Here is a 22,883-nt window from a genome sequence, read left to right as displayed (position 1 = left end):
ATTTAAGACTGGTCTGTGTTGAAGTCTGTTCACCATCTGGGCAGAGAAGAGTTGTCGGGGCTGTCAGATTTGTTCAAGGGGCAACAGTTTATAGAATGGAAAACCAAAAAGGATGTTCTGCAGACATGCTCTAGTAAATTTTCTTGCAAAAATTAAAATGTCTATCCGAATTACTTTTTTTTTCCCCAACAATCCCGCTTAACTGGTGTTGAATAAGGCATTGTAGAAGGAACCAGTGATACAGAGCTTGGAAAATTGACAAAATGGGACCTAAAATGAAATGTTAGCAATGTGGAGTTGAGTGTGACTGAGCGCTAGCTATCCTTTTTTTGGAATACTCCATTCCATTCCCTCTTCCCTTCCCTTCCCTTCCCTTCCCTTCACTGCTAGCAAAGAGTTGGTCAGCATTCCATGGTCACTGAGCATGCTCAGTCTTCACTGGGTTCAGGTTCATTCTAAAAAAATTAATTCTACAAAACAATGGGGCTCCCCCAGGCCTACTGATGCATGGTGCATGGATGATCTGGTTTTGGCTACAAAAGCTTTGCCACTCACCCCTGAACAGCAGGAAAAGAAGCACCAATACCATTAAAGGCAGCTTAAGTGGAAGTGTTTATTGATTTAAATAGTGAAGCCTCTTCCGAAGTAAAATTCTTGGGATTCTGCTGCAACACTAGGTATATTGCTGCTATTTGCAGCACAGAGATGGCAGGAAGGGAAAGTCCCTAATTATTTGTGGATGCTGGATTCTTTGCCAAAAGATTTCCAGCTGCTTCCTGGGGCTCTGTCCCTTCTGCTGAAAGAGCGAGGAGGGTTGGCTGCTTCACTCGCTCCTGTCCATACAGAGGAGCCAGAAGCGAATGTTGCTTTCAGTAGTAACATGCACATTTTTCAGAATGCGTTGGTGCCTCTGAGGGGTTTCCTCCCATTTCAAATACCAGCTTCAAAGGAGGCTTTCCCCTCCAGAACACAAGAGGAGGAAAGAGTAGCTGTTCCCTTCAGAATCCAGCTCTTCTCTTTGCCTCTCTTCCCAGCGCTCCCCCAAAGCGGGATGCTGTTAGCATTCCAACACATTCCTTTTCAAAACTGCAGGTGTGAATTGCATGTCATCTCTGATTTGGCCCTTAGGTGGCGTAAGCTGCACACCCTCTGGATGGGTCTGGGTTTTGGCCTGGACAAGATGTTCACTCAAAACTCAGCTTAGCTTTTGCAACGGATGTCCCATGCAGATCTGCTGAGCCCACTCATCCCCTTCGGAGCGCTGGGCTGGATGGAGAGGTTTAAACTTTATCCACCTCACCATTCATTTTTGTTGTTGTTTTTGCCTCCACCACAAAAATGAATAGGAACTGAGAATTTTGCTTGGAGTTCTGTTCATGCTGTTGGGATTGAGGCTAATGCTACTACTTATTAAATATGTATATCACCCTTCATCCGTAAATCTCAGGGTGGATCACAGCATAAAAATACAAGATAAAAACAAAATATTTTGAATATACTGGACCCCATTGAGTTTGTTTAAAAAAGGGCTATCTAAGGTATCTAACTGCTGGAGGTGCAATAGGGATAATGCTTCTCTAAAACATGCTTTTTCATTGTCCTATATTGAAAGGTTTTTTGGCAGAAGGTAACTGAAACTATCAACACAACTGTACGGAACAACCTTAACATTTACAGAGCAAAATGTCCTCTTGAATTGTATGCCCAGCACATGGAACCTTACAAAAGGACAATGCGAGTGGACTTTCTGTGCCCTTACCCAAAGCAAAAAGACTGATACTGATGAATTGGAAAAATAAAAATGTGGCTCCCTTCTACGATTGGATTGAAGACTTGTACAAACTCGCAACATGTAAACGCAGATTTGCCATGGACAAATTCAATGATGTTTGGAATCCTTACAAATACTGTAATAGGTTAAGATCTGGTGAAGTACAATAACAACCTTGTAAAATACACAGTTTGGGGTCCCCCCCTCCCCCTTTTATTTCCCCTTCCACACGGGTTCTGATTTTCTTTATCTCTCTTTTATTTACGTCTCACCATGCTTAGTGCACATATAATTAAGTACTTTTGGAACTTTAAAGATGTTTAAAAAACCAACACAAAATACATAATAAAAACCTAAACCCCCAATAACAATAGCAATGCCTCCCTGGAATGCTCTAGGTCCTGGACCCCATCATTTTACCACAGGACGTTCTTATTTGGTTTTCCACCCTTAGTGTTTACTCCATTTATGAAAAACATACAACCACCTGTTATTGAATGGCTTTTATCACAAATGGCCCTGAAGCCAACTTTTGCCAAGTGCAATTTAACACCTGAGTGGGATGATCTTTTAGGGTCTCTATCAGCTCTGGGGGGAACCTTGGTTTCGCATTAAATGTTTCCTTCTGTTCAGAGGGGTGTCGTGGTTTGGCACCATCGCACAGCAGCTTCCTGTTTCAAGGTGGACCTAGCAACGCACAATGTAAAAAAGTTGTAGGGCCCAACAGTGAGATGTGTTTAAAAAACGCATTCTCAGAAAACATCTGAGACTTTCTCCCTGGAATCTTAGGCCTGTATCTCCCTTTTATCAGGTCAGATCCATCTCCATATTGTCTGATCTGACTGACGGCAGCTCTCCTGGTTCTCTGATCAGCCTTAGCTAGAGAGGCCGAGGATCAAACCTGGAATTTTCTGCATTCAAAGCCATGTGCTCTCTCGACCACTGTGTTACAGCTACTGTGTTGTATGGCAAAAGTGGCACATTGCGAATTGCTGGGCCTCTACTGTGGTGGCACCCTCCCTTTGAAACTTCTTCCCTTTACATATCAGATGGTTGTCTTCTCTATTGCCTTTTTGGTGCCTATCAAGCATCCTTTTCTGTGGAGATCTTTATCCCAGTCACCTGTCTTGCATTTGAAATTAGTTTTTGTGTACGTTTCATTTCTGAACATTTTTATTGTCAAATCAGCTTCTTGGAAAGAGATTTGTTGGTGAAATGAAACACAGTGGTACCTCAGGTTACAGATGCTTCAGGTTACAGATGCTTCAGGTTACAGACTCCGCTAACCCAGAAATAATACCTCAGGTTAAGAACTTTGCTTCAGGATAAGAACAGAAATTGTGCGGTGGCAGCAGAAGGCCCCATTAGCTAAAGTGGTACCTCAGGCTAAGAACAGTTTCAGTTTAAGAACGGACCTCCAGAAAGAATTAAGTACTTAACCTGAAGTACCACTGTATAGTGGTACCTTGGTTTAAGAACAGCTTAGTTTATGAACAACTTGGATTAAGAACACAGCAAACCCGGAAGGAGGTGTTTTGGTTTGTGAACTTTTCCTTGGAATAAGAACATGTTCCGCTTCCTGTTGAGTGTGTCCCATTTGTAAACTGAGTCCCCCGCTGCTATGGGAAAGCACACCTTGGCTTAAGAATGCTTCCAGAACGGATTAAGTTTGTAAACCAAGGTACCACAGTAATTTTTTAAAAAATGGGTTGATCAAGAGTCTGGAAACCGTGCAGAGGGTTGGGTATGTTTGTTTAGCCTCAGAAAGAGGAGAGGAGATACAGTCGCCATCTTCAAATATCTGAAAGGCTGTTCCATGGAAGATGGAGCAAAGCTTGTTTTTCTCCTGCTCCGGAGAGGAGGACCTGAACCAACGAATCCAAATGACAAGAAAGGAGATTCCGACTGAACATCAGGAAGATTCTGGTGGTAAGAGCTCTTCAACAGTGGAATGAACTGCCTTGGAAGATGGTGGGGTCTCCTTCCTTGGAGGTTTTTAAGCAGAGGTTGCATGGCCATCTGCCAGGGAGTTTTTTAGCTGTGATTTCTGCACTGCAGGAGGTTTGACCCTCAGGTTCACTTTCAACTCTACAGTTCTATGATTCTCGGTCATTCAAAACCATGAGGAGTGGAAAGTTGCTGTATTTTTAGGGGAGGGGCTTGTGGCTCAGTGCACGCTCTGCATGGAAAGGTTCAATTTCCAGAAAGGGCTAGGGAAGATCATAGAATTGTAGAGTTGGAAGGGACCTTGAGGATCAGCCCAACCCCCTGCGATGCAGGAATTATGCAGCTGTCCCATACAAGGAGGGACGCGGGTGGCGCTTTGGGTTAAAACACAAAGACTAGGACTTGCCGATCAGAAGGTCGGCGGTTCGAATGCCTGTGACGGGGTGAGTTCCCGTTGCTCAGTCCCTGCTCCTGCCAACCTAGCAGTTTGAAAGCGCGTCAAAGTGCAAGTAGATGAATAGGTACCACTCCGGCGGGAAGGTAAATGGTGTTTCCGTGTGCTGCTCTGGTTCGCCAGAAGCGGCTTAGTCATGCTGGCCACATGACCCGGAAGCTGTACGCCGGCTCCCTCGGCCAATAAAGCGAGATGAGCACCGCAACCCCAGAGTCCGTCACAACTGGACCTAATGATCAGGGGTCCCTTTACATTTTTACCCATACAGGGATCGAACCTGCAACCTTGGCATCATCAGCACCATGCTCTAATGAACTGAGCTATCCAGGTTGACTTGCCCAAAACCCCGTAGAGCCACTGCCAATGATTGTGGGCAGCACTGAGGTGGCTGACCACGGTGGTCTGCCTCTCTTGTGAAGGCAGCCTCCGATATTCCTCCAAGTCAACCTGTAGGATTTAAGCCAGCCTTTTCCCAGGTTTGGCTGAGCAGTTGACCTGAATGCGACGCGCAGGCGTTCCAGCCCGCAACTCTGCTTTTGGCCTTGTGGTTTGATGAGAGGGCCACGTCCGAGCCCGGCTGCCGGATGCTGGGTTTGGTGACTCACGTAAGGGAACAGGAAGCTAGAGGTCTGCTCACCGTCTCTGTGAGCCAGTGACCACATTGAGGTCAGCTCTTTCTGCAGAGAAGAGCGAGCGAGGGGAGATGGCCGGAGGGGAAAGGATCAGTTGCAGCTCCTGAGAACAGCTGGAACCAGAAGGTAGGGCTGCCTTCAGCTGCCTTCTCACTTTTGCGCCTCCTTCCTCAACTCCAGACACTTTGCTTCTGGGTTCTCGAAGAAATGGGAGAATCTTTTGGGCGAAAGACTAATTTAGGGGTATGAATTTGTCTGGGCAGTCACCCGCTAAGACCTTATTTCATTCCTCTGCATGAATAGCTTCTAGGATGGTCGCCAGGTTCTGTGTACAGATCTGTAGGCGCAGACCATCTCCCGACTCAAACTAGTTCGTTAAGAAAATCCCCAAACTTGGTTCCATGGGTGACTCTGGTTCAGCTCCCTGCGGTAGTTTATCTTAAAGTTTTAAGTGTCTATACGCTTATTGCATTTATAAATTTTAAATTTATTGTTGTACATTGTTTTAATTGTTTGTTTTCCTTCTGTGACTGTACCCCCAAGTGTGTTATAAGCTGGTCTCCGACCGTAATAAATTATCTATCTATCTAGCTATCTAGCTATCTTAGGTTCTCGCCCTTGCTCTCCTTCTATCCCATTAATGTCTCTCTCTCTACCGCCAGCCTACAATATCCTTGAATCTCTCTCCTTCTTTCCTTGTGAAAACTGAACTTAGATGTGAGGCTATCCGTTAGGCAGTTAAAATCGAAAAATGTGCCACCAAGCTGAGCCTTTATTCGTTACAAGGTGGGAATTGCAACAAAAAGGTGCCATATAATGGCGCACACCCTTCCCTCCTACCACGAGGGCTCCTCTTCTGGCTTGTGTCCAATAACCAGGCCATTCCCTCTCCCGGGACACTATCGGCTGACCTCAACCAACTTAGCACCCTTGGATGTTTGGCACTACAATTCCCACCAGCTTCTGGCTTTATTTAAGGTGCATGTACTCTGGCTGGATTTAGGCATGAAGGAGCTGTAGCAAAAGTCACTCAGGAAAGGTGGGTTCTGAAGAAGGGGATGGATGGATGTCAGGGATGCAATGTTGCTCAGGTAAATTGGGAGACAATTCCAGGTGAGCAGCAGAGGAGAGAGAGAGAGAGGAAGAGATGTTGGAGTTAGTCTGTAAACCACACCAGTGGTTACAGCTCCAGGAGGCAGCAACTGCTTCTCTTTTTATTTTATTCATATGTTGAAACCTGTTAGTTTTTTCTTGTACTGGTGGGGTTAGGGAGGATTGGGGCTGAGGAAAGGACTGGCTGTGGACTCAGCAGCAGAGCAGACCCCAGTATCTCCAGTCAGGCCTGAGAACATCTTCCATCTGAAATCCAGGAAAGCTGTTGCCAGTCAGCTTAGATGACACTAGCTCCTAGTGGTGCAGCCATAAAACTGCTAGCACACTTGCAAAGTGAAGCAGGGTCCGGTATGGTTTTAAATTGGATGGGAGACTGTGTGTTGACATTGCAGAGGGTTGGACTAGACAACCCAGATCTCTTGCAATTCCATGATTCTATGAGCTAGAGGGATCCAGTGATCAGCATCCCATGAGGGCTGGCTCTCAATGTTTCCGGTCTCCCCAGGCCTATGATTCTAGACTTTCCAATGGCAGCACGAGAAGTTGTCTGAGCAACAGTCTCCAGCTTTTCCTCCTTGCTTGGTGAGCCAAGGCCTCGTGAGTTGCTTTGTTCCCTTCAAATATCCAAGCCGAGTTCGAATTGGGTGGGAATGTGATGCATTTGGATAGCGTTTGACTCCGGGCGTGAAGGCCGTGGGGGAGACCTCCCTCTTCAGGTAGTAATGTGCATTGCAAAGGGTGGTTCCGGACCCTACACTGAAAGCATAATTTAATGCACATTTATAGCTTATGACTTCCCCCAGGGAATCCTGGGAACTGGCATTTACCCCTTCACAGTGTTAAAATTCCCAGTGTCTTTAACAGACTACAGCTCCCAGGATTCCTTGGGGGAACCCGAGAGTCAGAGGCAGGAGAAGGGAGAGAGAGGTCAGGCTGGTGGAGAGTCAAGGGCTTCCATACCTCCTCCTCCTGCTCCACTGTCTCCCAGGACCAGCAGAGGACTGAAGTAAGAGGAGCAGAAGGTTACACACAGGCATAGTCCAGACCCTCCAGGTGTCCCTATTTTCCCAGGACATCCCTGATTTAGAGAAGCCGTTCCAAGTTCTGTTTTGATCCTGGAATGTCCCGCTTTTCCTCAGAATGTCCCTATTTTCATGGGAGGAATGTTGGAGGGTTTGGAGTTATCCGACCCCCAATTCGTGTGACGGCAATCCTGAATAGAGAAGGGGTTTTTTAAAAAAAAAAAAGTTTAATGCAGTGCTGCCTTGCAAGACGAAATTAATTCGTTCTGCGAGTTTTTTCGTCTTGCGAGTTTTTCGTCTTGCGAAGCACGGTTTCCCAAAGTCTTCAAAATCACCAAAGTCTTCAAAAACCTCAAAAAGGGCTACCACACCGCGTGCTATGAGTTGCTCCTCGAAGTCACCCTGGGTATTAACGGTTTTAAGAAAAAGGAAACAAACTTGCAAGACGTTTTCGTTTTTCGTCTTGCGAAGCAACTCAAAAAACGAAAAACTCTTTCGTCTTGCGAGGCATTCGTCTTGCGAGGTACCACTGTGTTTTATTATGTTTTTATGTTGGAAGCCGCCCAGAGTGGCTGGGACAACCCAGTAAGATGTGTGGAGTATAAATAGAAAAAACATAATTATGGAATGGGACGTCCCTATTTTCACTGGAGAAATGTTGGAGGGTATGGTAGTCTTTGCCTGCTTCTGTGCAGCTGGGGTGGGGGAGATACATGTGTTGTGGTTTGAGCTGTCCACCCACCTTCCTCTTGCATTTTCAAGGTTGTAGTTGCGGCAAGATCGAGCTATGAGCCAAGTAGAGCTGATTTGGGGCGCCTTCTCCTTGATGTTCCTAGGAGCCTTGGTCAGCATGTGCATGAAATGCCAACGGACAGGTAAGGCTTTCCTTTGAAACACAGATCTGGATCCATGTTTAGAGGCTTTCCCCTCTTTGTATAAGTCCCCAACACATTGTGAAAAATGGGCCTCATCTATGGCCACAAAGAGAGCGTTAAAGGTTTTTTTTTTGTGTGTAGTTGGACACAATTATTGGGAAATGGGGCAGTTGGAAAGCTGATAGTGTGCAGGACACCTTAAGCATATGTGTTGACGAAACCACTGTTGCTCAACCTCAGTTTTGCCTATCTGTAAAATGGGCACGACGATACTGCCCCACCAACCACACTCTGCAAATGCATCTACCGCACACAACCTTAGAATGACCCTGATTTCCCCCTTTTCATCTTCTCTTGACAAATGATAACTTTTTGCTCTGGACCATGCTATGTTAGTTTCCCCCACTCCCACCTTTTGTATAATTTTAGCTCACAAATGTTTGTGTTTCTCTCTCTCCTCCTTGTAGGAGGGAGACAGGAGCAGACAGGCCTGGACAGTCAGAGGAATCAGTAAGTAGCTGATCACCATTGCATGTCTGGTTCTCTTATTTCTCTCTGGGGCGTAAGCCTGGGCACTGTGTATGGAGGTCCTGGGCTGCCCAGATGACAAGACGCCCCTCTCAGACTCGCTGATGTCGTCCAAAGGAAACCAGAGCAATACGTTCGGCACCAGCTTGGCTGCAGGAGTTGCCAGAAGGAGGCGTAGAAGATGCCATCCACTCCAAATTCACTCTTTAACCTTTTATTTCCCCAAAGATATCCCACAAGGCAACAGGTCCAGATTGTTCCTCAAGAAAGCCTTTCTCACAAATGAGCATAGCTGCAAGGCAGCACAGGTTTTGGGCCAGAGTTTTCTACCCTGCCTTAGCTTTCCCAAGTCGGCATGTAAAAAAGTTTAATAAAATCAAACAGCTTACTAAAACCATCCCCAGGCTGAGGAGCAGTAACAGTGCCCTTGGAGAAGCAGCACATTAACCAAACACAGACTGCTTAAGAGGTTTTATTACAAGCTAGCAGCATATATATAAATTAATTATCGGAAATGTTTCAGATTTTTGTTGTTGTTGTGCTATGATGCAAAAGGGCTCCTCCAGATGGCAATAATTCAGTGACATTACAGAAGCATCCCAGAACAGCTAAGGAAGTAGAATGATGTCTGGAAGTTCCAGTACAACCCACAACTAATGTGCTGTTATTGCATCAAGGACATCAGATGTCAAAGAAATAAACAACTATCTGACTTTCAGGAGACATCTGAAGGCAGCCCTGTTTAGGGAAGCCTTTACTATTTGATTAATTATTGTATTTTAATATTTTGTTGGAAGCCACCCAGAGTGTCTGGGGAAACCCAGCCGGATGGGTGGGATATAAAGGTAAAGGTAAAGGGACCCCTGACCGTTAGGTCCTGTCGTGACCGACTCTGGGGTTGGGGCGCTCATCTCGCTTTATTGGCCAAGGGAGCCGGCGTACAGCTTCCGGGTCATGTGGCCAGCATGACTAAGCTGCTATTGGCGAACCAGAGCAGCGCACGGAAATGCCGTTTACCTTCCCACTGGAGCGGTACCTATTTATCTACTTGCACTTTGACGTGCTTTCGAACTGCTAGGTTGGCAGGAGCAGGGACCGAGCAACGGGAGCTCACCCCGTCGTGGGGATTTGAACCGCCGACCTTCTGATCGGCAAGTCCTAGGCTCTGTGGTTTAACCCACAGCGCAACCCGCATTATTATTATTATTATTATTATTATTATTATTTTGCAGCCAAACACCAATCTGAAGGAGTCCCAAACCAGTGCCTTAAATTCTGTCTGGAAGCAAATTGGTAGGCAATGTAAACAGCACAGAATTGGTGCAATGTGTGCTTTGAGTTCCAACATCAGTGTTCTACGTCCTGCACTAGTTGACGTTTTCAAACAGTCTCCAGGGGCAGCCCCACAGAGGGCGCATTGCAGCAGTCTACTCCATAACTGAGAACGGCTCTGCTTTCTCTCATTCAGGGATGCGGAAGCCTGTGGCCTTCCCACTATCTGCTGCCAGCGTTTTCAGCTGTACTCGATTATTTTCCATATATTCAATAAACGTTTTCCAGTCTTCTTTAAACGTATGTTCTTCTTGTTCTCTTATTCTGTATGTTAAGTCTGCAAGTTGTGCATATTCTGTCAACTTTAAGTTGAATTTCTCCCACATCTTTGCACATAATGAAGGGAATGTAGTTCTTGGCAGCAAAATGTTGAAAACTAAACACCAAAGATTCTCCCCGTATCTTTTCAGTTATGGAGAGCAGCAGAGGTTTGAGGCGGTCCGCTCCCATTCGAGTAAGTGTGTTCTTTTCCCCCCATTTTTGTTTTTTTATTATTAAATATTTTCTTGGTTTTCAAAAGTATGTGCAATGTGTCTCTCTTTTTTTCAAGTAACATTTTTTACAGATCAGTTTCATTTGTTGAGACGTTAGGAAGAAATGGGGGGGAAGTTGGAGGGGGGGGGAAAGGTGAGGGGGGTTGGGGTTGGGTGGTGATGTTTCTCTTTTACTTAATATATGTGAGGTTTTGTGTCAGCGTCGTTTGTGTAGGTTCTCTGCTATTCACTTGTGTTTCTTTGGTGGTGAGAGAGGTGCAAGTGTGTTATTTTGAGTTAACTCCCACTGTTTGCTATGGCCAAAGTGGATCCATATAAGTGATTGTGCGTTGCACCTGATATGTGGTCTTTGGAAACCATGTTCTGTTTTGAAGGATGATGCAGTTAGCCAGCTTAGCCCGGGATTAGAGAGTTTACCATCGGGTGGTTGTCTCCACTTCTCCGCCAGCGATGGAGAGAAGTCCAGAATCAGCAGCAGAAGCTGAAGCAGGAGAGTGGAAGGAGGGAGGCTGAGAAGCAGAGATGAGTTGAGCTGGTGAAGAGTCATGAGTTTCTTCCGCTCCTGCTGTGACAAGTTCATCTCTCAAGAGTTTGTTCCAAGCATTTGGAGACTGTGCCTGCGTGCAGCCAACCTCTCCTCTGCCCTTTTCATGCCTCTTCTGGTTCTGGGATGCAAGGGCAGAAAGAAGCTGGTCACAGCAGGAGGGGGAGACACCTGTGATTAGTGCCGAATTTACGCATAAGCTAAACAAGCTATAGAGTAGGGCCCCACTCCCTTGGGGCCCCCCAAAAAATTAAAGGAAAACAAACCTGAATGTACATTTCCAAAATATAAGATAAGTTCAACAATTACTTTGATAAAATACATATTTTGTTGTGTGCAAATGGCTTTAGGTACCTATTAGGTCCATAAATTACCACATAGCATATATTCAACACAACAAACAGTGACAATTTGTTGTTGACAAAGGTCAGCTGGACATATAAAGGGCCCCATTACCTTCAGTAGCTTAGGGCCTCATCAAACCTAAATCCGGCCCTGCCTGTGATTCTTCACCAGCCTGACTCATCTCTGCCTCTTGGCCCATCTCTGAGTCTGCCTCTGATTCTGCACTGCTTTCTGCCACAGACTCTCTCTGCTCACTAAGCCCTGTTACCCCTTCAGCTTCTGACACCTCCTCTTCCAAGTCTTCTCCCTCTTCTCCCCTGTCCCACCAACATTCCCCAGGCTCTGAGCCTTCTTTCCCTTGGGGTTCCCCAGCTGGTTCCTTTCACCATCCCTCTGCATCCAACCAGTCCCAAGCATCACCTCCTTCTTTTAGCCCTAGCAGAAATAGCATTTCTGCATTGATGTAGTTAGTAGCATTTGAATCTTTCCCCTCCAAAGGCGTGACTACTTGTTGTCTCTGTCTCTCCTCTCTGATTTCAGTGTCGAGACATGACTGTCCAAAAATCCCATGTGACACGCCAGGACAAAGGTACGTTGGGCTGCTTTGGCAGCCTCTGAAGGAGACTGTGCTCCGTCAGCCTGATGCATTTATTTCATTTTTACCCCAGTGGGTGCTTAGGGTTTTGAATATGGTTCTCTCCTCCCCCCTCCCTCCCCATTTAGAATATGGTTACCAGATGTCCCCGTTTCCCGGGGACAGTCCCCGGATTCACAAATCTGTCCCAGGGCAGATCTGTCCCGTCTCCAGAATGTCCCCGGATTTCATTTAATGTCCCCGGATTTATATTTTAAGTGTTGTAGATTTATTAGTAGGGAATGGATGTTGTGTGATTGGTTCAACGGCACAAGACACATCATATGGGGACTTCTGGCAAGGCAAAATGGCGGACGACACGGCCGCAAGCAGCTCCTGAAGCCAGCCAGAGCCAACTGCACTACCAGGCTGGCTCCGGGCTGCTGAGACTGCCACTGCCACTGCCAAAGGGGAACCAGGGACGCCCGGCGCGTCAACTGGGGAAACCGCTGACACCCCCCCCCCCCGCAACCCAATTGGAGCCGGGAGCAAGAGCGCCCAGCAACCTAGCCAACTGCCCACAGAAAAGAATATATTACTTATTTTTTAAAACAAAAAACAAAAACTTTAAAAATAATCCCCCCCCATTTTTTTTTTAAAGTGTCCCCGGATACTTTGAAAAAAAATCTGCTAACCTTCATTTAGAAACCAGGTACCACTGCTGAAAAGGTCCTGTGGCCAGTTACCATCTGCCTGGCCAAGCACCCAGTCTAAGCAGTTGGGTAGGCTTGGGCACACCACGATCTAGCATTCCTTGCTTTCTTGTAGTCTTTCTCCATTTCTAAATATGTCCCTCTATATTTTAGCAAAAGAAGCAAACATCCAGTCCTTGAAAGTCACCTTCGTAAGTATTCTTACTCATTTAACAGGACCTGAAAAGGCCCCATGAGCCAGACTAAACTCAGGCGTAGGCTTCAATATTCTCTCGCTGGAACTGATGGGTTTTTAAAGCGTGTAAGTCCAATAGTGTCGTGTCCATGATGCTGGCGTGTTTCTGTGAAACAGGCCCCATGAAAAGCCTGCTTTGGCGAAATTAATGGACTGTGCAGAATTGGATAAGATGACAGGAAGGATTTGAAACCTGCGGGAACAGAGATTCTCAGAGGACTGGAGTAAATATGTGAACTATTTGAAAAGCAATTGTAATCAACAGAGTACGCTAGCAGGACTGCAAGACGTTTTGTAAGGAGGACTATGCGAAATATTGCAGAGAAAAGCATGAAGAGAATTATTAGTGAAGGATTATTAAAAGTAATAGTGAAATCAATGAAATGCAGATTAAATGATAAAGACTGAAAAATCTTCAGATGTAGTTGATGGAAGTCCAAAAACATTGTATAAGATAAGAAAATATGTTATATGATTTTTGGAAATTATATGTGTATATATATATATATATACACACACACACACACACACACACACACGCCCATTTGGGCGACCTCCGCACCACACATTTAAAGCAGTATCACGCCACTTTGAACAGGCATGGCTTTCCCCCCAAGAATCCTGGGAAATGTGGTTCACAAACGGTGAGGAGTAGAAACTGGTTAAACGATATAGAGAAGCCCCAGGAGGAGTGGCTGAAACCAACATCCACATCACTTGAAAACAAGCATTTACGCAACTCAGCTAAGATACTGAGGGTAGTAGCATTGGGGAATGCTACCTCTGGGAGCAAGCAGTGGTTTGCATCGCAAAGCAATACAGAATTTACATCAAAATTGAGGATTATGTTCAGGAATATTCATCATAGACCTTGAATGTTCCCTGAAGCAAAGCTGCAGGGGCAATGAGCTTGTGGCTCTCCAAATAATAATAATAAATAATAATAAATAATAATAATGATATTTATACCCCACCCATCTGGCTGGGTTTCCCCAGCCACTCTAGGCGGCTCCCAACAGAATATCAAAAATAGAATCAAACATTAAAAACTTTCCTAAACAGGGCTGATGTTGCTAGACCACAATTCCCACCATCCCTGAATATTGGGCAAGATGCCTGATGGGAGATGGAGTTGGTTAGAACATGGTGCTGATAACCCCAAGGTTGCAGGTTTGATCCCCAGAAGAGACAGCACAGTCTGACCCCCTCTCTCCTTCTGTAATCTTCATAGAACCCGATGGTTGCCATTAATTTGATTCTGAATTGATTCTAGAATGTATTTTAATTAATTGACTGTGCGGTTTTATGTACACTCTGCTATTTTTACCTGTTGTTAGCCTCTCTGAGCTCGGCTTTGGCCGGGGAGGGCAGGAGACAAATAAATATTATTATTATTATTATTATTATTATTATTATTATTACTACTACAGGGTGCTGGACTAGATTTTCCACTGGGTCCCTTCTGATTCTATGATCCTAACATCTGGAGGGCCACAGGTTTCCCAGGCCTGTACTGGGGAGACCTCACAGAGCAGCCTCTGAAGAGAGCGACCCATGGCTGGCAGATATTTCTGGGGTCAGAGAGGGAACACTTCCCTCCCCAACTCATTCTCCACGATACCCTCAGGAGGGTGACGGTGTTGTAGCCTTTCAAATTTAGCTTGTTGGGGAAGTGATGGGGAACAAAACTCTTTTTTGATTTCTCATTATAGATTTGTAGAGTTGGAAGGGACCCTGAGAGTCATCTAATCCAACCGTCTGCAATGCAGGAATGTCAACACACCAATAATGCCCATCTAATTTGAAACCATCCCTGCCCCTGCTTATTGCTTTGCAAATGTCCAAGCAGTTTTAATGCTTGACAAACGCCACTCAAACTCGAAATCACTCAGCAGCCTGTTGATCCAGATTTTTTTAAAAAAGGTATGAGAGGAAGAAAGACCCACAGATCTCACTGACTTTGGGGATTAATGTTCAGAATTGAATGGAACCATTCTTCAGATTTTGCACTTTCCATATTTTGCCTTTTTTTCTTTTCTTTTAGTACTGAAGTACACAAGTGGATCTCAAAGGATAAACAAAATGTTGACAAATGCACGCATTCGCATAAAATACATTTGTCAATATGTTGTGCCTGAACAATGTGTGTTTAAATAGTATTCATATCATGTGGATTTAAAAGTAAATGTTGAAATGGGGCGAGGTGGAATTATGAACGAACGCATGCCAAACACAGGCTGAAACAGGCAAAACTTCATCACACCCAGTCCTGGTTTTTCTTTTCAGAAGCCTGCCCTGAGCCCAGGTATCAAAATATTGAAAAAGGTAAGTGCGCTACTTCAGCATATCGCAGGTAAAGGAAACGGATGCTGTGATTTGAGCACTGACGGGTGCTGGGTGAATTTCAGAGGGCTAGAGGGGATCCAGCCCCCTTCGGCCACCGTTTCCAAGAGACTACAAGAGGCCAGGATTTGTGCAAAACTGGGGTGTGTGCAATCAGAAGATGGAATACCCATGAAGGGTATCCCTTTCCCCATAAATGGTGCTCTTTCATGAGTCAACAGTACCATACCCATCAAGTGTCCCTATTTCCCCCGACCATGCACAGAATTACAGAAGCTATCCCAGCTTCTGATTTCATCCGAGAGTGTCCCGCTTCCCTGCCTCCAGCGCCACCGCCACTGAGCATGGGAGGAGAATGAGCCAGGATTGTCCCGAAGCAGAATCCTTCTGCTCAAGAGACGCATTGCCCCAACTCTCTCACCGCCCTGCCCTGTCCCCTCTCCCTTGCCAAGAGCAAAGCCATCTTATGTCCTCCTCACCCTGTGTGCGAGGGCTTGTTGGATGAACTCATCTCTCCATCCTCTGCCATATACTTTGGTCCCAGCACCACTGGGAATTGGAGGGGAAACCTCAGCACAGTCTTCTGAATTTTATCTCGATGATGTGCATGGCCTTCAAGCTAATGGTCACTCAATTGTACTTTCAGTGCTGCAGATGGAGCAAGATCCTGCATATATGTAAGTCCAGGATTGCAGTAGGCTTTGGGGGCAGGAGGGGAGGGTGTTTTGCTTATTTTGAAACTCCCCTGATCTCTTAGGTACAGCAGACTCTGTTTTCCCCCCTACATGGGCCACGTGAAATCTTGGTCATAGCCAATACCTTCTTATAATAAATTCCACAAATGCCTCCGCACTCAACATAGCTCAGTTGGTGGTAATAATAATAAAATAAAATAAATATTTATTTATACCCTGCCCTTCCTGGTTCAAAAACCAGGCTCAGCGCGGCTAACAACAAATTAAAAACATGTAATTATAAAAGGAGCATAAAATACAGTATAAAAACATGAATAACAATAAAAATCAAAAATCAAAAATCAATTAGATAATCCCCAGGGCTAGCTGGCTGAATTGGTCCTACTTGGGCCAGCGAGGAGGCCAGGGGAGAATTAGCTGTGGGGTCTCAGAGCGGGTGATCTTCAAAAAAGGGGAGGGGGAGGGAAGAGAAGGAAAATAAAAGATCAGGCTGAATTCAAATTAAAGGTTAGAGCATGGCGCTGATAATGCCAAGGTTGCTCCCGTATGGGGCAGCTGCATATACCTGCATTGCATGGGGTTGGACTAGATGATCCTCAGGTACCCCTTCCAACTCTTCCACGTCTATGATTCTATGGTTCACAGTCTAAATTCAGTAGTACCATAAGGGTACACAATGAAAAGTATAATGTCGCTGCAGCGTAACGTTTTTTAAAAAACAAATCGACCCAAATTAGCAGTTCCTTTAATGTACATCAATATTGAAGGGAGCATAAAGCTCTGGTAAAAAATATCCAGTAGCTTCACACCCAAAGCTAGCCCCTAAATTGCCCTACATGAATATTTATCAAACTGTTCCCACAATCTTTTTGTGCCCCCTATGAGGTCTTCTGGAAGCGGCTTCCTTCGGAAGGCTTCTAGGGTCAGATGGAAAGAGTGGTCCATCAAAAAACTGTATTTCTTTGGCCCAGAGAGTCTCAAAACGCTTGGCGTTGTCACTGGGGTGGAAAGCATTTCAGCTATGGCCTCTTCCAATGCCTCCTGCCTCTCACAACACCGCCATCTTGGATGGCTTTACAAGAGGAATAGACAAATTCATGGAGATGAAGGTTACAAATGGCTGCTAGCCAGGATTGTTCTGTTCTGCCTCCACAGTTGGAGGCACTATTGCTTCTGAATACCAGCAGCTGGAAACTGCAGAAGAGGAGAGGACTCTTGGGCAACTGGTTGGCCACTGTGAGAACAGGATGCTGGCCTCTTCTTACGTTCTTCTTAGCACTTCACCTCAGAAAACAGGCACAATAATGCAGGAGTGTAGGCCATCTTTACTGGTCTCACATGCCCCCGAGTTTCAACTGGCCTGTACCAGGGACCAAGCCTTTAGTATGTCAGGACAGTGCCCTGTGGAACTCCTGGCCAATAGAAGTTCACCAGGAGCCACCCTTGCTCGCTTTTCTAAAAACTGTATTATTCTGACAGGCCTTTCGGGCCTAAGATTATTTCCCAACCGGCTCTTGCAGGTGTGCCTGACGGCTTTATTGTAATACTGTGTTTTTAGTCTTTTTGTGGCATTTTATATGGCGGTACCAGTGATAAATAAATGTTGGAGCTGCGTAGCAAATGCTTCTTGGGCAAGTCACAGTGCCTTTTCGGTAGGCAAAATATTGAGCTTTGGGTGGAAATCCTTCTCTCTGACTCCATAAGGATTTCCTGCCTCCCTCCCTCTTCTTCCCTCTTCTAGCAAACCAATCGATGCAGATATTTATTACAACTGTGGGAGTTTCGTAAGGCAATCCAGTGGTAAGTGGACGAGACAAGAATACACAGATGAAGGGTGTGCAGTTTGGATGTGTGGAGGGTCCTGGAGATACCGTGCTCAGCGCACCCAGGGGCTGGGTCGGGGACACACGACCACATCCCTCCTCCTATATGCATTCAGCCAAGCACCTAATCGATACTAGGCTTCTTTTTTATGCTATGTTGATTCTCAAATATTTCCTCTTTCAGATGAAGATACCTACTCTTATCAAAACGTGGCTGGCCCATCAAGAAGCAGTGGGCTTGGTAAATTCTATTTACTAGGGTGTTTATCTCTCCGCTTTCTAAACACCAGGCATAATTTCATCAGCCCAGCCTTGTTAATAAGGATTATAATTTGTTGTCCTAAATGGGTAACTGTGCCCCCGAAGGACCAGGTGCGCAGCCTGGGAGTCATTTTGGACTCACAGCTGTCCACGGAGGCACAGGTTAATTCTGTGTCCAGGGCAGCTGTTTATCAGCTCCATCTGGTACGCAGGCTGAGACCCTACCTGCCTGCAGATTGTCTTGCCAGAGTGGTGCATGCTCTGGTTATCTCCCGCTTGGACTACTGCAATGCACTCTACGTGGGGCTACCTTTGAAGGTGACCTTTGAACTACAACTAATCCAGAATTCGACAGCTAGACTGGTGACTGGAAGTGGCCGCTGAGACCACATAACACTGGTCTTGAAAGACCTACACTGGCTCCCAGTACGTTTCCGAGCTCAATTCAAAGTGTTGGTGCTGACCTTTAAAGCCCTAAACGGCCTCGGCCCAGTATACCTGAAGGAGCGTCTCCATCCCCATTGTTCTGCCTGGATGCTGAGGGCCTTTTGGCGGTTCCCTCACAAGCGAACCACATGACCTTGCCCACCAGCACACACTCCAGTCTCCTTCCTCTCCCAGTTTTACACACGTACCCCTGTAATAACCAGCTAGCACTGGATAGTTGTGGTGGGGAATGTGGGCCACTGAGCATGCTCAGCCCTCGTTGGGCTGCTCTTTCAGTTTCCATGGGGTCAAGTCTGCTGAGACATCCCTCCAGAATGTGGGTGGTGCCATTTTGGCTACATAAGGAATGGCACTCAGAGCCATTAAATACAGAGGAGTCTATGATGGGGTCGAGAGAAAAGAAGTTTGGAAGTAAGCCTGCAAACAAACAATGCAATTGTTTCAATGCAATTGTTTCAGAGCAGCCATTGCTTCTTTCCCCAAGAATCCTAGTTGCCTAACCGGTTACCTATAGGACCTGGATGAGATTTGCTCAGCCGGCAATCTTCATCTTGTTTGACATTTTAAGTCCTTGCAGTTGTTTGTTTGTTTCTTTGCTTGTTTCTTTTTACAATTGTAAGTTGCTTCGAGACATTTTATGTAGTAATAATAATAATCAAATCATTTCAGCTGCCTCCCCTGACTGGATTCTCTTTCCTTTCTGTAGTCTTGGCAGATGTGGATGTCTATGAAAACAGCACGACGATCCAGATATGGAAGCACTCACAGATTGCAGGTGAACGATGGGCTGCAAATTCTCTTAGAAATCATCTACAATCTCAATTCTTTGATGACATGATGCATGTCATGCGTGACTTGGCTAACTTTCTTGAGCTATCTGCTCTGCACATAAAGCATTTTCCTGCTTTCTAGCTATGGAATGGATTGTATTGATCTACCAGCCCGTAAAAGTAAGCCCTGATAACAAAAGCCAGAGTTTTGTTTTTCCCCTTCTGAAAGATGAACTAAATTTGCATCTGTTCATTTAAATTAGTACATGCAAATTTTAGGCAAATTTGTGTCTGTGCCTTGAGTCCTTGGCGATGCCTCTTCCCTCTTCCTTCCACACAAGTGCAAGGAGTTCAGAAGCTTCCACTTCGGGCTAACCATGGTTTTATGTTGTGTAGACCCAACCATGGTTAGCATTTATTATCTGTTTCAAACATGCCAAAGCTGGCTTATTTAAACCACTTTTGTTAGTGTTAGCCCTCATTTCGGGTCTGAGCAACATGACAAGTTGGGGTTAACTAAAAGTTTCTGAATTTCTTCTCATTGCTGTATGGCCTGTTTGCATTGTACAGTGGTACCTCGGGTTAAGAACTTAATTCGTTCTGGAGGTCTGTTCTTAACCTGAAACTGTCCTTAACCTGAGGTACCACTTTAGCTAACGGGGCCTCCTGCTGCCGCCACACGATTTCTGTTCTCATCCTGAAGCAAAGTTCTTAACCTGAGGTATTATTTCTGGGTTAGCGGAGTCTGTAACCTGAAACGTCTGTAACTTGAGGTACCACTGGACTGAACTACGGTTTAGCTTGATGGTTGAAGTCAGCTATTGCATCTATAGGACTCAAATATCTGGGAAGTTTTCCTAGGATGAACACAATAAACTGCCCAAGACCACTTTACTTCAGCAGAATGAAGTTGTGGTAGATCATGCCCCTAGCTAATTAGTGCATGATTGGGAGGGAGACATGTGGAGATTTTTACATCAAAAATGTCTTGGACCAACCCTGGAATGTTTTTCTCAAACCAGAAGACTCTGACGACGATGAATCAGATTACATCAATTCACATCCAAACTGCAGGTAATTTATATGTGTGTGTCTGCTTTTTTCTCCCTGCCTCTGGCAGACGAGTGTAAAGCAAGCTTCCACAAGCTGCTCCCCTCCAGATGTTTTAAACTATGGCTTTCATCAGCCCCAGCCAGCACATGTGGTCTCAGGCTAGTGGGAGCTGTGGTCCAAAACATATGGAGAGGAAGTCTGCACGCAGTCACTGTCTGCTTGAGAACTTTCACTGGCTTCTCCCTCAGCTCACTTTGTTCAATGGTTCAGTGTTAAGAGCATGTAGTTATACCCCTAAGGTCCCAGATGCAAAACCTGCCTAATATAGAGTGTGGCAAGGGGACTCCTTGCAGTTAGAAATCTAGCACACCAAGGACAGAGCTTCAAGCCCTGTCCTTTGCCTGCTGTGATTTTTTTAGTTGCAGGGAGGGGGTTTTTTGTTAGTGTGAGCATTAAAAAAAAATTGCTATCCATCCCCTATAGTCTGAAGTGGTCCAGTACTTTCTGTCACCTCATACCTCTTGCATGAGTGAACTGGACTGCTGGCAGCAAGATTAGGATTAGGATAATAAAATAATAATAATAATAATAATAATAATAATAATAATAATAATTTATTATTTATACCCCACCCATCTGGCTGGGTTTCCCCAGCCACTCTGGGCGGCTCCCAATTGAATATTAAAAACACAGCACAGCATTAAACATTAAAACTTCCCTAAACAGGGCTGCCTTCAGGTGTCTTTTAAGAGTAGGATAGTTGTTTATTCCCTTGACATCTGGTGGGAGGGCGTTCCACAGGGCGGGCGCCACTACCGAGAAGGCCCTCTGCCTGCTTCCCTGTAACCTCACTTCTCGCAGTGAGGTGGGTCTCTTGCAACAGAAGCAGCATCTTGACTGCAAGAAAAGTTCAACAATGGGACAAAATGACCCAAAAGGGATGGAGGATCTCTTGGTTGTTGGATGTCTTGAAGTACATGCTGGATGGCCATCTATTTGGGATGCATCAAATGGGGGATTCGACTTACAAGATCCCCTAAAACTCACCGAGGTTGTAAAGAGTCCTCTTATCTATCCACCCTCTTCCCTTTAGGTTTCCTGCCTAAGAGCTGGCGAAGAGAACTTTGGCAGTCGTTCATTCTACAGTCCAGGGAACCTGGCCACTTGCAGCTAGTTCCTGCCTTGCAGTTCAACTTCAAGCAAATTCAGCGATGTGCACCTCACCAAGGCAGGACACTCTCCAAAAAGAGTCCACTGGAAAGTGCGTGCGTGTGTTAAGGGGGAGAGAGATTGTTCATAAATGAAGTATGAGCAAATGGCAATCTACATTTCATTTTCTTGCTTTATTTGTTCTGTCTGTTAGCCAGAGCAAAGTCTATTGTATTCTAAGCAGTTTAGAAAATAAAAGAAGCAAGCAACCCCTGTGTATAATTCACAACAAGAGATTTAACCGTTCTGCTGGGGTGGGGAATGTGTCCCAACAACATCTGGGAAGTTGAGGTTACTCCAGAGTAGTGCCATTTATGGTGTAATTTTGAAAGCCCCCCAGAGTGGGGGAGCCTTATGTGGGCGCTGCAATGGTTGAATAATTGGGAGTGAAATTATTGCCCTTCTGCCTAGTAACAGATCCCGATAAATCTTTATTCCCTCGGCCAATACAAGGCATGGACAACCATTAGCTTCTGATTGGTGAAAATACGGTTTCAGGCCCTAGTTCTTCAAGTAGGGATAAAAAATAATTCTTCTGAGTGTTGTATCTGCACAGACTGGTAGCACAGTTCTGTAGTTCGTCCTGTGACAATATCTTCGCTTTCCTCCGGTGAGTTAATTCTAGCTGCGTTCGTTTTAGCTTGCAATGCAAGTTCAACATTTATCGTTTAGCAGAAGAACGAGTGGGTGGATCTCTTGTGAAAGAAATAGAGAGACTTCGGCTTAGTGTGGTCTATATCTTTTCCGAGGCCCCTGTGGTCTACGTTCAGCAGTTATAGGGTAAGAGGATAGGTCTTCTTACGGCTCAGTAAGCTAGTTAAGCAACAAGATGAAGATAGTAAAAGCTGTTCTCCCAATGGAGGGCTGTAGGAAGTAGAGTCAACTGAGGACTGCAATTGGGACCTGTGTTTTTTAACTTGTCCATGAATGGTCCAGAGCAGACAAAGATGGGGGGAACCTCTGAGTCAATGAGCTTAACTGCCATGCAATCCCCCCCCCCCCATTGAACCACTGGCTTGTATTCAATGCAAAGGATCTTCCCTCTGCAGGCACGGGTGAAACTGTTCCAACAAAGGAAAAATGTTCCTTTGGGGCATCTGATTTCACTGTGGTATCACCTGATTAACAGCTAGCTGTATCCTGTTCTCCATGATCCAGATATGACCAGCGAGGCTGCAGTCAAGTTTGCTGACAATATCAAATTGCTTGGGGGTGTTTAAAACAACAACAACAAAAGGATTATGTCAGCAGGTCTACATCTGTTCCCAGGAGCAATGTTAAGATATTCCTTCAACTAGTAAAGATCAGCAGATGCTTCAACTGCACTGAATGCTTTTTTAAAAGGGCATTATGTACAGTGTTTCCCAGACTTGGGTCTCTGGCTGTTTTTGGACTACAACTCCCATCATCCCTAGCTAGCAGGACCAATGGTCAGGGATGGGAATTGTAGTCCAAAAACAGTTGGTGACCCAAGTTTGGGAAACCCTGATGTAGAAGGTTAACTGAGCAAACATCTTTCATGAGAAGATAGATGTGCTACCCAGGTCCTTAAAAACGGTATCATCATCGGCCTCCACAGTCACTGTGTTCATGGAAGACAATCTTACTTGGCTGAGTGATCACCAAAGAAGAAGACATCATTATTATACTTGTATATCACCCTTCAGCCACAGATCTCAGAGCAGTACAGGTGAGGGAAAATT

The 22,883-nt window shown here is 45.3% G+C and overlaps 1 protein-coding gene across 5 annotated transcripts; it reads left to right on the top strand.

Moving 5' to 3' along the window:
* The first annotated feature begins 1,257 nt into the window (after positions 1-1,257).
* On the top strand, positions 1,258-22,860 carry LAT2 (linker for activation of T cells family member 2). Of its 5 annotated transcripts, none has more exons than XM_080983884.1 (13): positions 1,258-2,497; positions 7,702-7,814; positions 8,282-8,324; positions 10,085-10,128; positions 11,598-11,646; positions 12,498-12,535; positions 14,866-14,904; positions 15,569-15,599; positions 17,359-17,417; positions 17,625-17,681; positions 18,855-18,923; positions 19,941-19,992; positions 21,065-22,860. In XM_080983884.1, exons 2-13 carry the CDS (start codon positions 7,727-7,729, stop codon positions 21,075-21,077), a joined length of 582 nt encoding a protein of 193 aa, XP_080840010.1. In that variant the 5' UTR covers positions 1,258-2,497; positions 7,702-7,726; the 3' UTR covers positions 21,078-22,860. The 5 variants fall into 5 exon arrangements, with proteins under 5 accessions (XP_080840010.1, XP_080840012.1, XP_080840011.1 ...); XM_080983886.1 differs by lacking the exon at positions 1,258-2,497 and adding an exon at positions 4,794-4,930 and having other exon boundaries at positions 14,869-14,904; XM_080983885.1 differs by lacking the exon at positions 1,258-2,497 and adding an exon at positions 4,794-4,930 and having other exon boundaries at positions 19,944-19,992.
* The last annotated feature ends 23 nt before the right edge of the window (positions 22,861-22,883 follow it).

This window comes from Podarcis pityusensis, assembly GCF_964106645.2.
Source record: "Podarcis pityusensis genome assembly, chromosome: 15".
Classification (NCBI taxonomy): Eukaryota; Metazoa; Chordata; class Lepidosauria; order Squamata; family Lacertidae; genus Podarcis; species Podarcis pityusensis.
Note: the sequence above shows the minus strand (reverse complement) of the source record. Positions and strands in the feature narration are given on the sequence as shown.